Source organism: Anomaloglossus baeobatrachus, chromosome 6 (genome assembly GCF_048569485.1).
Source record: "Anomaloglossus baeobatrachus isolate aAnoBae1 chromosome 6, aAnoBae1.hap1, whole genome shotgun sequence".
NCBI classification, from domain to species: domain Eukaryota; kingdom Metazoa; phylum Chordata; class Amphibia; order Anura; family Aromobatidae; genus Anomaloglossus; species Anomaloglossus baeobatrachus.
In genome coordinates, this window is record NC_134358.1 from 15,509,342 (window position 1) to 15,523,711 (window position 14,370).

General features: G+C 48.9%; 1 protein-coding gene across 2 annotated transcripts in view; it reads right to left on the bottom strand.

The window, feature by feature from the left end:
• Positions 1 to 14,370, bottom strand: part of PARP10 (poly(ADP-ribose) polymerase family member 10) — a 37,769-nt gene that overhangs the window by 8,422 nt on the left and 14,977 nt on the right. For both annotated transcript variants that reach the window (XM_075352801.1, XM_075352800.1), the window contains 5 exons: positions 7,383 to 7,622; positions 7,076 to 7,309; positions 6,103 to 6,605; positions 4,534 to 4,746; positions 4,342 to 4,450 (listed from right to left, as the gene is read on the bottom strand). In XM_075352801.1, the coding sequence (XP_075208916.1) occupies positions 4,342 to 4,450; positions 4,534 to 4,746; positions 6,103 to 6,605; positions 7,076 to 7,309; positions 7,383 to 7,622 (1,299 nt within the window). The remainder of the gene's footprint in view (positions 1 to 4,341; positions 4,451 to 4,533; positions 4,747 to 6,102; positions 6,606 to 7,075; positions 7,310 to 7,382; positions 7,623 to 14,370) is intronic.

Genomic DNA, 14,370 nt, shown 5'->3' on the forward strand with positions numbered 1-14,370 from the left:
GAACAGAGAGGAGTCTGGAGATGGCAGAGAGGACAGAATAGAGAGGAGTCTGAAGGTGGAGGAGAGAAATAAATAAAGAGGAGTCTGGAGGTGGAGGAGAGAAATAAATAAAGAGGAGTCTGGAGGTGGAGGAGAGGACAGAACAGAGAGGAGTCTGGAGGTGGAGGAGAGGACATAACAGAGAGGAGTCTGGAGGTGGAGGAGAGGACAGAACAGAGAGGAGTCTGGAGATGGCAGAGAGGACAGAATAGAGAGGAGTCTGGAGATGGAGGAGAGGAAAGAATAGAGAGGAGTCTGGAGGTGGAGGAGAGGACAGAACAGAGAGGAGTCTGGAGGAGAGAACAGAACACAGAGTAGTCTGGAAGTGGAGGAGAAAACACAACACAGAGTAATCTGGAGGTGGAGGCGAGAACACAACACAAAGTAGTCTGGAGGTGGAGGAGAGAACAGAACACAGAGTAGTCTGGAGGTGGCGGAGAGGAGGGAACACAACACAGAGTAGTCTGGAGGTGGCGGAGAGAACAGAACACAGAGTAGTCTAGAGGTGGAGAAGAGAACAGAACACAGAGGAGTCTGGAGGAGGAGGAGAGAACAGAACACAGGTAGTCTGGAGGAGGAGGAGAGAACAGGACACACTGGAGTCTGGAGGAGGAGGAGAGGACAGAACAGAGAGGAGTCTGGAGGTGGAGGAGAGAAATAAAGAGGAGTCTGGAGGTGGAGGAGAGGACAGAACAGAGAGGAGTCTGGAGGTGGAGGAGAGGACAGAACAGAGAGGAGTCTGGAGGTGGAGGAAAGGACAGAACAGAGAGGAGTCTGGAGATGGAAGAGAGGACAGAATAAAGAGGAGTCTGGGGATGGAGGAGAGGAAAGAATAGAGAGGAGTCTGGAGGTGGAGGAGAGGACAGAACAGAGAGGAGTCTGGAGGTGGAGGAGAGGACAGAACAGAGAGGAGTCTGGAGGTGGAGGAGAGAAATAAAGAGGAGTCTGGAGGTGGAGGAGAGGACAGGAGAGGAGTCTGGAGATGGAGGAGAGGACAGAACAGAGAGAAGTCTGGAGGTGGAGGAGAGGACAGAACAGAGAGGAGTCTGGAGATGGCAGAGAGGACAGAATAGAGAGGAGTCTGAAGGTGGAGGAGAGAAATAAATAAAGAGGAGTCTGAAGGTGGAGGAGAGAAATAAATAAAGAGGAGTCTGGAGGTGGAGGAGAGAAATAAATAAAGAGGAGTCTGGAGGTGGAGGAGAGGACAGAACAGAGAGGAGTCTGGAGGTGGAGGAGAGGACAGAACAGAGAGGAGTCTGGAGGTGGAGGAGAGAAATAAAGAGGAGTCTAGAGGTGGAGGAGAGGACAGAACAGAGAGGAGTCTGGAGGTGGAGGAGAGGACAGAACAGAGAGGAGTCTGGAGGTGGAGGAAAGGACAGAACAGAGAGTAGCCTGGAGATGGAAGAGAGGACAGAATAAAGAGGAGTCTGGGGATGGAGGAGAGGAAAGAATAGAGAGGAGTCTGGAGGTGGAGGAGAGGACAGAACAGAGAGGAGTCTGGAGGTGGAGGAGAGGACAGAACAGAGAGGAGTCTGGAGGTGGAGGAGAGAAATAAAGAGTAGTCTGGAGGTGGAGGAGAGGACAGGAGAGGAGTCTGGAGGTGGAGTAGAGGACAGAACAGAGAGAAGTCTGGAGGTGGAGGAGAGGACAGAACAGAGAGGAGTCTGGAGATGGCAGAGAGGACAGAATAGAGAGGAGTCTGAAGGTGGAGGAGAGAAATAAATAAAGAGGAGTCTGGAGGTGGAGGAGAGAAATAAATAAAGAGGAGTCTGGAGGTGGAGGAGAGGACAGAACAGAGAGGAGTCTGGAGGTGGAGGAGAGGACAGAACAGAGAGGAGTCTGGATGTGGAGGAGAGAAATAAAGAGGAGTCTGGAGGTGGAGGAGAGGACAGAACAGAGAGGAGTCTGGAGGTGGAGGAAAGGACAGAACAGAGAGGAGTCTGGAGATGGAAGAGAGGACAGAATAAACAGGAGTCTGGGGATGGAGGAGAGGAAAGAATAGAGAGGAGTCTGGAGGTGGAGGAGAGGACAGAACAGAGAGGAGTCTGGAGGTGGAGGAGAGGACAGAACAGAGAGGAGTCTGGAGGTGGAGGAGAGAAATAAAGAGGAGTCTGGAGGTGGAGGAGAGGACAGGAGAGGAGTCTGGAGGTGGAGGAGAGGACAGAACAGAGAGAAGTCTGGAGGTGGAGGAGAGGACAGAACAGAGAGGAGTCTGGAGATGGCAGAGAGGACAGAATAGAGAGGAGTCTGAAGGTGGAGGAGAGAAATAAATAAAGAGGAGTCTGGAGGTGGAGGAGAGAAATAAATAAAGAGGAGTCTGGAGGTGGAGGAGAGGACAGAACAGAGAGGAGTCTGGAGGTGGAGGAGAGGACAGAACAGAGAGGAGTCTGGAGGTGGAGGAGAGAAATAAAGAGGAGTCTGGAGGTGGAGGAGAGGACAGAACAGAGAGGAGTCTGGAGGTGGAGGAGAGGACAGAACAGAGAGGAGTCTGGAGGTGGAGGAAAGGACAGAACAGAGAGGAGTCTGGAGATGGAAGAGAGGACAGAATAAAGAGGAGTCTGGGGATGGAGGAGAGGAAAGAATAGAGAGGAGTCTGGAGGTGGAGGAGAGGACAGAACAGAGAGGAGTCTGGAGGTGGAGGAGAGGACAGAACAGAGAGGAGTCTGGAGGTGGAGGAGAGAAATAAAGAGGAGTCTGGAGGTGGAGGAGAGGACAGGAGAGGAGTCTGGAGGTGGAGGAGAGGACAGAACAGAGAGAAGTCTGGAGGTGGAGGAGAGGACAGAACAGAGAGGAGTCTGGAGATGGCAGAGAGGACAGAATAGAGAGGAGTCTGAAGGTGGAGGAGAGAAATAAATAAAGAGGAGTCTGGAGGTGGAGGAGAGAAATAAATAAAGAGGAGTCTGGAGGTGGAGGAGAGGACAGAACAGAGAGGAGTCTGGAGGTGGAGGAGAGGACATAACAGAGAGGAGTCTGGAGGTGGAGGAGAGGACAGAACAGAGAGGAGTCTGGAGATGGCAGAGAGGACAGAATAGAGAGGAGTCTGGAGATGGAGGAGAGGAAAGAATAGAGAGGAGTCTGGAGGTGGAGGAGAGGACAGAACAGAGAGGAGTCTGGAGGAGAGAACAGAACACAGAGTAGTCTGGAAGTGGAGGAGAAAACACAACACAGAGTAATCTGGAGGTGGAGGCGAGAACACAACACAAAGTAGTCTGGAGGTGGAGGAGAGAACAGAACACAGAGTAGTCTGGAGGTGGCGGAGAGGAGGGAACACAACACAGAGTAGTCTGGAGGTGGCGGAGAGAACAGAACACAGAGTAGTCTGGAGGTGGCGGAGAGAACAGAACACAGAGTAGTCTAGAGGTGGAGAAGAGAACAGAACACAGAGGAGTCTGGAGGAGGAGGAGAGAACAGAACACAGAGGAGTCTGGAGGAGCAGGAAAGAACAGGACACACTGGAGTCTGGAGGAGGAGGAGAGAACAGGACACAGAGGAGCCTGGAGGTGGAGGAGAGAACAGAACACAGAGGAGTCTGGAGGTGGAGCAGAGGACAGAACATAGAGGAGTGTGGAGGTGGAGGAGAGGACAGAACAGAGAGGAGTCTGGAGGTGGAGGGGAGAAATAAAGAGGAGTCTGGAGGTGGAGGAGAGGACAGAACAGAGAGGAGTCTGCAGGTGGAGGAGAGGACAGAACAGACAGAAATCTAGAGGTGTAGGAGAGGGTAGAAAAGAAAGGAATCTGCAGATGGAGGAGGGGACTAAACAGAGTGTCGGAGAAGGGGAAAGTGAGGCTTCTGGAGGTGAATGACAGGACAGTGAGGAATCTGGAAACGGGGACAGAGGATTCTGCAGCTGGAGGATTAGAGGACAGGGATGAGTTTGGAGAAGGAGGAAATTACAGAGAGTTGTAGAGGTGGACGAGAGGAGAGAGAAAGGAGTCTGGAAGTGGAGGAAAAACAAAGCAGTCTGGAGGTGGAGGAGAAATAGGACAGAGGAGTCAGGAGGAGGATAGGACAATTGAGTCTGTAGGAATAAGATTGCAGGTGTCTGGGGGAACACTGACAGAGTTGTCTGGAGATGATACCTTTTTCTCTTCCTGACTGAACAAGTACAACTCGAGTGTATATTTTGGGGTGCTCCAGGATGTAGGTGACCAGCTATAATAAGTATATGGCCAGCTTAACCCTTTCCTGACACATTATAATTCTTAATCGAAAAATAAAAACAATTAAGGCTCTTAAAAGTGAAAAAACTAAAACTTGTTTTTAATCCAAGCCTTCCTTATCCCATGTACTGTGCAGCTCACCAATATTTGCAGCAAGCTGTGCTCCTTCCGCCTCTGACAACTCGTCAGCCATGATGGATTGGATAGGAGAAGTGTCGGGTAGGTGGACAAAGCTCCAGGGATCCGCAGTCTGCAGAAGTCCAGAGAATTTTCATGTGAGGAGACAATTTTCCATTGATGGTGATGTAGAGGGGTCAGTTCAGAAGACTTTACCTTACAGCCTGTGACTTTCAAGCTGAGTCGAGATGTGTCCACGATGCACTGGTTTTGTTTTTCTGTATCCCGTACTGCCTTCTGACTCTCCTCTTCTAGGAGAAACAGGGACACCCCCGGAAACTGCAATGTCACCGTACGATATGACACCGAGGACAGTATGTGCCGGAAAAGTTCCTCCGCCATCCTACAAGAGACTGTATCTCCTGTCACCTAGAGAACATGGAAGAGATGAGTTGTGCGGTAAGAGACAGTGACATGTAAGTCATCTTGACCCTGGCCCCAACCTTATGATGCAGTCAAAAGGTCTATGTGGTGGCATCTCCTGACAACCATTCTCAGAGAACACATCACCCAACTCTGAGAGGGGATCTGGAAGACTAGTGGTAACCGCCGAAATACAGGTTCCTAGACAGACGGTGTTCCTTACAATATGTGCTCCATTTACTTATGTTCTGGGTTTTCCAGTCAACAGTGGGGTTATGAAACTCAAACCAGGGGAACCCTAATACAATTTGTGCAAGGAGGCCCTTAAGTACATAACAAGATATGAGCGACGAATGGAGGATCCCTATATGGAGTTCAAGCCCATGTAGACACTCAGCAAAACCCCCTGAGAAAGAGGTGACTAATCAATGGCAAACATCTGTACTAGATTTGAAAACTCCTTCACCTCAAACCCAGAAGAATGAGAGAACTGTTCATCAATTCTGTTTACCCCTAAACCACTATCCAGAAAAACCATAATGGGGACATCTAGGTCCCGACCTTAACCCTTGGGGGTAATAAACATTGAGATACCATGGTGGAGGAAATACGTAGACCCAGGTTGGAATGCTCCAACCCACCTGGGTCTAAAAGTTTTCCGACTGCCGTTTTCCTTCGGCACAGAGGGACAGGTACTGACAAAGTGTTCCCTTTCTGCTATAGAATAAAACAGACTCCCCCCATTTCTTAGGAGTAGAGGAGTTTGTCCCTCCATGGGACGTCCCTCCAAGCTGCATGAGCTCGGGTGAGGCCTCCGGAGGTAATGTCAGTACAGTAACCGCCTCACATGGGACGTCCCTCCAAGCTGCCTGGGCTCAGGTGAGGCCTCCGGAGGTAATGTCGGTACAATAGCCCCCTCCCAGATAGTCTTGATTTCATGAGATCTCTGTCGGAAATGGCGACCCTGTTGGCTATTTGCCATGAAACGCTTGATTGTTCAGTGATCACGCTTCGAAAGTTTGGCAATTTCAAGACTGCTGCTTCCCTCTGCAAGACATCTCACAATTTTGGACTCTTCAGAGCCCGTCAAATCTCTCTTCTGACCCATTTTGCCAAAGAAAAGGAAGTTGCCTAATAATTAATCACACCTTATATAGGGTGTTGATGTCATTACACCGCACCCCTCCTCATTACAGAGATGCACATCACCTGATTTACTTAATTGGTAGTTGGCTCTCAGCCTATACAGCTTGGAGTAGGACAACATGTATAACAAGTATCATGTGATCAAAATACTCATTTGCCTAATAATTCTGCACGCAGTGTATAAAGACCTTTGATCCCAGCATCACAGACGCTCACCTTAAATCCACATTTGCCTTGTACTTCCAGGGGGACAATGGTGACTTGTTCCATTCCTGCCAGAAGGTCATGGTGATATTCTTGTAGGAACCGAAGCTCTGATAAGTCCATGAGGACTTCAGCTTCATCTGGTGGTAGAGAGGTGCATGCTTCAGTGTTGTTCCTTCTCTGCCTCATTGGAGGATCTGCTTTTGTCATCTCCTCGGACCTCTTTACGTCTCGTGGACCCATGTTCTTGTCTTCATGGTCACCAGCTCCTGAGGCTCTGGCCTGATTGTAATATGGCTGGTGCTCTGGCCAGTCCTGACACTCCATCTTCTCCTCCGTTTTTATGTCTGTCTGCTGTTCACTGCGCTCCTCACTGTTTTCAACCTCTGTGCTTTTTTCATCTGCAGGTCCGGTCTCCTCCGTGTCGGGAGACCCAAAAAGAGCAGGGTAGTATGGAGAGATGGTCAGCTGACAGTTCTGCAAAGAATGTGTCCGGGTCAGAACCCGCGTGGCCACTGAATAAACAAACAGAGGTACAGGACATCGTTACATGGCACTAATTATATAAGCCCCATCAATGGCACCCACATATCACAAAGTGTTGGGTTTTATCAAACAATTATCCTTACATTAGCATTAACATTCTGTAGTTTTGAGATTACGGAGCAATCCTCACTTCATAGATCGATTGTGGACAGGAGGTTAGGGGATAATGGTGACTCCATAGGTTTAGGATGTGTTGCACTACATACAGTGGCATGGTCAATAACAGTAATTTTGACCAGAGGTGCCCAAACTTTTGCATGCCACTGTATTGATGCTATGGTTGCCATGGCTTAGATGTGCAGGACATTTAATTCACAATGATCATCTCCTTCCAGACTTTAAGACCCAGTAGTGTAAAGTTCATTATGTGAAGATGTCCTAGTCTACGCCTGTGATTCCACCACCACGTCCATGACATTTTCTATTGCTTCTCACTCACCATGAGCATCATTAAAGGACACTACGGCAGCAGAGTTGTTCCTGAGCATCCTTACTGAGTTTACAATTCCTCCTCCGCTTCGTCGACTCTCAAAATACATCTCCAGAAGGTCAGAGGAAACATCATGCCCAACATTCTCCACCAAGACCTCAGCACAGACGCGGACACGCTGAACAGACAGGAGAGATCCTTGCAATGGCCGCTTCTCAACACTTCTTCCCAAACGGATGAATTCTAGACAAACACATGTAAAAATAACTCCCAGAAGTGAAGATAAAGCAACAATCTGGGACAGGTCAGCACTCACCTTCATCACTCAGCGGCTCCTGGAAGGTGACAAGCACCGTTGTCCGGCCTGAGGATCGTATCAGGCTGAAGTTGTCTCGACCACTTACATTCTCCACATAAAGTTCTAGAAAAGGATCCAAAGTCTCTGGAGGAAGACCACACAAGGCTACTTTCCCAAGATCCCATGGGGGAGGACGCCTCACACGGATTGTGACCGACTGCACGCAATGTTCCTCCTTAGATAATACGTTCTCTGCATCTGGAAATACAGAATTAGATATAAAAAATGTCACAGATAGAACGAGACTCCTTGCCGGAGGGCACGCAATAGAACGGCTACTTGTGGGGGGCACATAATAGAACGGCTCCTTGCGGGGGGCACATGATAGAACGGCCCCTTGCGGGATGCACATGATAGAACGACTCCTTGCCGGTGGGCACACGATAGAATGGCTCCTTGCGGGGAGCACACAATAGAATGACTCCTTGCCGGTGGGCACACAATAGAACGGCTCATTGCCGGTGGGCACACACCCATGCTTGACGCACCATGCAGATCACTAAGCCACTCATGACACACTGGCATGTTATTTGTCTGATAAGTGTCTGTATATAGTGGCCTCTTGAGCTCACTATTTGTGTTTGCATCTCCCTGATGAAGCTGCCTTGACCGGTGATACGCGTGGGATCTGCGCCCACTTACCGCATTATTGCCTATTGTATTAATAGGTGGAACCCACATCATTGATTACATAGCTGAGGTTGGTGACATCTGCACCCACTAGATCTATGGGCTTTTGATTAGCATATTGTAAGTATACATATATCTGCATGTATTTCTATATGAGCACCTATAGCATTAGTGTGTGACGGTCACACTGGTCATCTGATACCTGAGGTTACTGATGTACTTATCTATTATATTTTCATATACGGTATATCTAGAGTGGCTATTTCCATGGCTGTTGCTCTCCTTTTCCACGGTTGTATTGACAGGTTTATATAGATTATTTGACCATTTCCCATGGTGATTTTAGGTGATTTTAAGCGTGTTATTGTACTAATGAACTTTTTGGAGATTTTAAATGATTAATAGTGGTGTGCGGAATTTTTTGCTTAAGGCCGCTTTACACGCTACGATTTCGCTACAGTGATCTCGTTGGGGTCACGGATTTTGTGACGCACATCCGGCCGCTGTAGCGATGTCGTTGCCTGTGACTCCTATGAGCGATTTTGAATCGTCGCAAAAATGTTCAAAAGCGCTCATCGGTGACATCCCCCCCCTCCCAATTATCGTTGATGATATTTGGGCGATGTTGGTCCTCGTTCCTGCGGCAGCACACATCACTCCGTGTGACCCCGCAGGAACGAGGAACCTCACCTTACCTGCGTCCCGCCCGCAATGAGGAAGCAAGGAGGTGGGCGGGATGTTACGTCCCGCTCATCTCCGCCCCTCCGCTTTAATTGGGCGGCTGCTTAGTGACGTCGCTGTGATGCCGAACGGACCGCCCCCTTAGAATGGAGGCGGTACGCCGGTCACAGCGACGTCGCTATGCAGGTAAGTACATGTGACAGGGGTGCGCGACGGGCAGCGATATGCCCGTGTCGCACAAACGATGGGGCCGGGTCGAACGCTAGCGATATCGATACCGATATCGCAGCGTGTAAAGCCCGCTTTAGTCTTTCCCTTGGATTCCACAGACCTAAGATTCTGTAATTTCTAAATATTAATCAGTTTATTTTATTGCTTCTTTTTCACTCTGATTGAATCTAAGATTCCACTGGAATCTTTTGGATCTATCTCAATGTCTGAGGATCTACTTAAAAAGGACAGTTTCCTTCAGGATATCTGCATGTGGCTCCACCAGAGGTAAGAAAGCATCCAAGCGACCCACATCCCTTAGATGATGGACCCTTGTTTCCAATGTTTCTTCGGCCTCTGACCTTTTCTTGTCTTTAGGTTTTAGGCTACATGCGCACGCTGCGTTTTTCTCGCATTTTTGCTGCAGTCTTGTTGTTAGAATTTTTAACTTCTCAGCAAAGTCTATGAGAAGTCAGATTTCTTGTGCAGACCTTGCAGTTTATTTGGCAGCAGTTTTTTTTGACAAAAGTTTGTGACAAAAAAAGAAGCGTGTTCATTCTTTCTTACGTTTTTGTCACCATTTGTCCACCATTGAAACCAATGAGGGGGATGAACAACGCATGATAACGCATGGTTACAAATGGTTTGCGTTTTGCATACGTTTTACCCGTGGTTTTGTAAAAAAAACGCAGCTCACCAACTTAGTTCCAGAATGACAAAATCAATGCTGCAGTGAATGTTTTGGTGTCAGTGTCTTTCTCTCTTCCCAAGCGCTTCATACTCACCGATCACCGGAGCCACGCGGCTGTCACACTGCTCCTGCGGCCTCTCATTCTTCTGCCCGACTTGCTCATTAGCCTCAATAACATTCACTGCACCCGCTCATTAGGCTCATACATGTTCACTCCTCCCCATCTGTGATTGGTTGCAGTCACATGTGCCCCCATGCTGAGTGACAGCTGTCTGACTGCATCCAATCACAGCCAGCAGTGGGCGGGTCTATATTGTACAGTACAATAAATAAATAATTTAAAAAAAACGGCGTGCAGTCCCCCACAATTTTGACACACAGCCAAGATAAAGCCTTACAGCTGATGGCTGGTATTTTCAGGCTGGGAGCCCGCCAGCCTAAAAATATCAGCTAGCAGCCGCCTGGAATTGCCGCACCATTAGATGCAAGAGTCCTGGGACTTTACCCAGCTCATCCCGAATTGCCCTGGTGCTGTGGCAATCGGGGTAATAAGGTAATAAGGAGTTATTGGCAGCCCATAGCTGCCACTAAGTCCTAGGTTAGTCATGGCAGGGGTCTATGAGACACCCCCATTACTAATCTGTAAGTGAAAGTAAATATACATCCAAAAAATCCTTTAAATAAAAGACAAAAAAGACCCATTTTTCACCACTTTACTAACCCCCCAAACACCCCTCCAGGTCCGACATAATCCACACAAGGTCCCACAACGCTTCCAGCACTGCGACATATCTGAAGCTCACAGCGAGCGTCATAGAACAAGACTGACCGCTGTGAGCTCCATAAGCGGTGACGTCACTCAAGTGATTTCCGGTCACAGCTTGAGTCCTCCAGTTGTGACAGCAAATCACCTGAGTGACGTCCCGCTGATCGTGCGGCTCACTTCAGTCGCGGCTTGATTTGAAGTCACAGGTGGAGGACTCAAGCTGTGACAGCAAATTACCTGAGTGACGTCACAACTTATTGCATGGCTCACTTCAGTTGCTGTGTGGAGCTCACAGGGGGCAGTCTTGTTCTATGACGCTTGCTGTGAGCTTCAGATATGTAGCAGTGCTGGAAGCGTCGTGGGACCTCGTGTGGATTACGTCGGACCTGGAGGGGTGTTTGGGGGGTTAATTAAGTGATGAAAGAGGGTGGGGTTTTTTTGTCTTTTATTCCAAATAAAGCAGTATTTCGGTGTTTGTGTTTATTTCTTTTCACTTACAGATTAATGATGGTGGGTGTCTCATAGATGCTTGCCATTACTAATCTAGGAGTAAGTTTCAGCTGTGGGCTGTTATTAACTCCTTATTACTCCGATTGCCACCGCACCAGTGCAACGGGAAGAGCTGGGTCCAGAGCCAGAATTGGCGCATCTTAAGGATACAACACTTCTGTTGCGGCTGTGGGCTACTATCGTTAGGCTGGAAAGGGACAAATAACCATGGCCCTTCCCACCCTAATAATATCAGCCCCCCGTTGTCTGCTGTACCTTGGCTGATTTTAGAAAAATGGGGAGACCCTATGTCATTTTTAAAAAAAAATAAATAAATCAAATACTTAAAAAAAAAGTGTGGGATTCCCTCAATTTTTCATGACCAGCCAAGGTACAGCTGAGGGTTGCAGCCTGCAGCTGCTGCTGTTCCTGTGCTGGATATGAAAAATGGGGGGACCCCACGTCATTTTTTAACAAAAGAAAAATTTAAAAAAAAACAGCTGCCCAAGCTGGCTATCCCTTTATAAAGCTATTCTGATATTTTTTCTATCTACAGTATTCTGTTCTTTCTTTCTTTCTATTCTATATGTTCTATCTATCTATTCTTTCTATTTTTTCTATCTATCCATCTATTCTAGCTATCTATCCATTATCCTATGCTATCATATTTTGATTCTCCTTTAAAAAGCGAAATTAACAAAAACGCACTAAAAACGCATCAAAAACGCACCTACATTACAAGTGGTTTTTTTTACATTTTCAGGCTCTCTGTAACAAGATGCAATTTTGGTTGCAGTTTGTGTGCAGAAAAAACTGCACTGTGTGCATATAGCCTAAGGCTATGTGCGCACGTTGCGTGTTTTCATGCAGTTACGCTGCATTCTGCACCGCAGCGTAACTGCATGCGTCCTGTGTCCCCAGCACAATCTATGAAGATTATGCAGGAGACGTGCGCACGTGGCGTATTAGAGCGCAGCGCTTCGGCTGCTGCCCGAAGCGCACGTTCTAAGAAGTGACATGTCACTTCTTCCGTGCGCTCTGCATGAAGCCTATGTCTATGGGAGGGGCTGGATACAGAGCGCATGGAATCGGCTTTTTTTTTTTCATTACGGACTCTTTCTGCAGCGATTTGAAGTGCACGTGTGCTGTTCAAATCGCTGCAGAAATTTCTGCAGGGCAGAACGCTACGTGCGCACATAGCCTAAGTGGTACTTTGCACACTTCGACATCGCAAGCCGATGCTTTCGATGCCGAGCGCGATAGTCCCCGCCCCCGTCACCCATACGATATTGTGTTATAGCTGCCGTAGCGAACATTATCGATACGGCAGCTTCACACGCACATACCTGCCCTGCGACCGTCGCTCTGGCTGGCGATCCGCCTCCTTCCTAAGGGGGCGGGTCGTGCGGCGTCACAGCGACGTCACACGGCAGGCGGCCAATAGAAGCGGAGGGGCGGATATGAGCGGGACGTAAACATCCCGCCCACCTCCTTCCTTCCGCATAGCCGGCGTGAGCCGCGGGACGCAGGTAGGAGATGTTCCTGGCTCCTGCGGCTTCACACACAGCGATGTGTGCTGCCGCAGGAACGAGGAACAACATTGTACCGAAATTATGGAATGGAGCGACTTGTCACCGATCATCCGATTTTGACGTTTTTGTGATCGGTGATTGTCGCTCCTAGGCTTTACACGCTGCGACGTCGTTACCGGCGCCGGACGTGCGTCACTTTCGATTTGACCCCGACGATATTGCAGGTGCGATGTCGCAGCGTGCAAAGTACCCCTTAGGCTATGTGCCTAAGGGAGCCCGCACCTGCGGATTTTGCCACGGAGAACCTGCAGATTTATCTGGATTTTCTAGATAAATCCGCAGGTTTCAGCAAGTACAGACACTCCCCATCTTATCCTATGGGACATGGGGAGTGTCTGTGTCCATGCTGTGGTATGTGCGGCTGTGAAACATGCTGCGGATGTCCCGCAGCCGCACGTAACTGCATGTCAATTATCCCTGCGGAAATACCTGCGGAATTTCCGGCCCTCCACTATGGAGATTGAGGCCGGGACTTTCACAGGTAAGTGAATGTCCGCAGTTTAACCGCAGATATTTCGCTGGAATCCCGCAGCAATGGATAGCTGCGGATCCAGGGAACAGCTGCGGGAAACCTGCGGACGTACCTGCAGATATATCCGCAAGTACAGAGTCCCGTGGGCACATAGCCTAAAGGCCGCTTTACACGCTGCGATATTGTGACCGATATCGCTAGCGTGCGTACCCGCTCCCATCGGTTGTGCGACAAAGGCAAATCGCTGCCCGTGGCGCACAACATCGCACGGACCCGTCACACTACTTACCTGCCCAGCGACGTCGCTGTGACCGGCGAACTGCCTCCTTTCTAAGGGGGCAGTTTGTTCAGCGTCACAGCGACGTCACAGCAGGGGTCACTGAACCGCCGCCCAATAGAAGCGGAGGGGCGGAGATGAGCGGGACGTAACATCCCGCCCACCTCCTTCCTTCCTCATTGCCGGCGGCCGCAGGTAAGGTGAGGTTCCTCGTTCCTGCGACGTCACACATAGCGATGTGTGCTGCCGCAGGAACGACGAACTACATCGTACACCGCGCAGCAGCGATAATCGAGAATAGGGGGGCATGTCACCGATGAGCGATTTTGCACGTTTTTGCGACAATTCAAAATCACTCATAGGTGTCACACGCAACGGCATCGCTAAAGCGGCCGGATGTGCATCACAAACTCCGTGACCCCAACGAGATCGCTTGAGCAATGTCGCTGCGTGTAAAGCAGCCTTTAGGGTCCATTTCACCGTGGTTGATTCTTCTTCCACTGCTGTGCACTCCTCAGTTTCCATAGAGCAGCATCTTGTTCTTTCCCTCACACATTCATGACTGATAAACTTCAGAAGACGTAGTTGAAGCAGGCTTCAGTTTTTAGGTCTTTATTGGATTCTTCTGTCACGGTGGCTCAGTGGTTAGCACTGCAGCCTTGCAGCGCTAACATCTGCAAGGAGTTTGTATGTTCTCCCTGTGTTTGCGTGGGTTTCCTCCGGGTTCTCCGGTTTCCTCCCACACTCCAAAAAACATACTGATAGGGAATTTAGATTGTGAGCCCCAATGGGGACAGTGTTGCCAATGTATGTAAAGCGCTGTGGAATTAATAGCGCTATATAAGTGAATAAATTATTATTATTATTATTCTGTGGGTCCCCTTCCTTAGGGTTTATCGTCGTATCTCCATGTGTTCTGCTGCTGAAGGGACTAAATCTGTTTTGCCTTATTCCTGTCACAAGGCTTCCTCCATAGGCTTTTTTTTAAATCAGAGATCTAAAAAAAAATTATCTAAGGGGGTAGAGTCTCTGGGTCTATCATAGTCTATCATTGCAGGTTAAATGAAATGTACCACCTGTCCTACCCTGCTAAATTGTAAAGTGCTGTGGATTATGTTGGCGCTATATACATAAAATT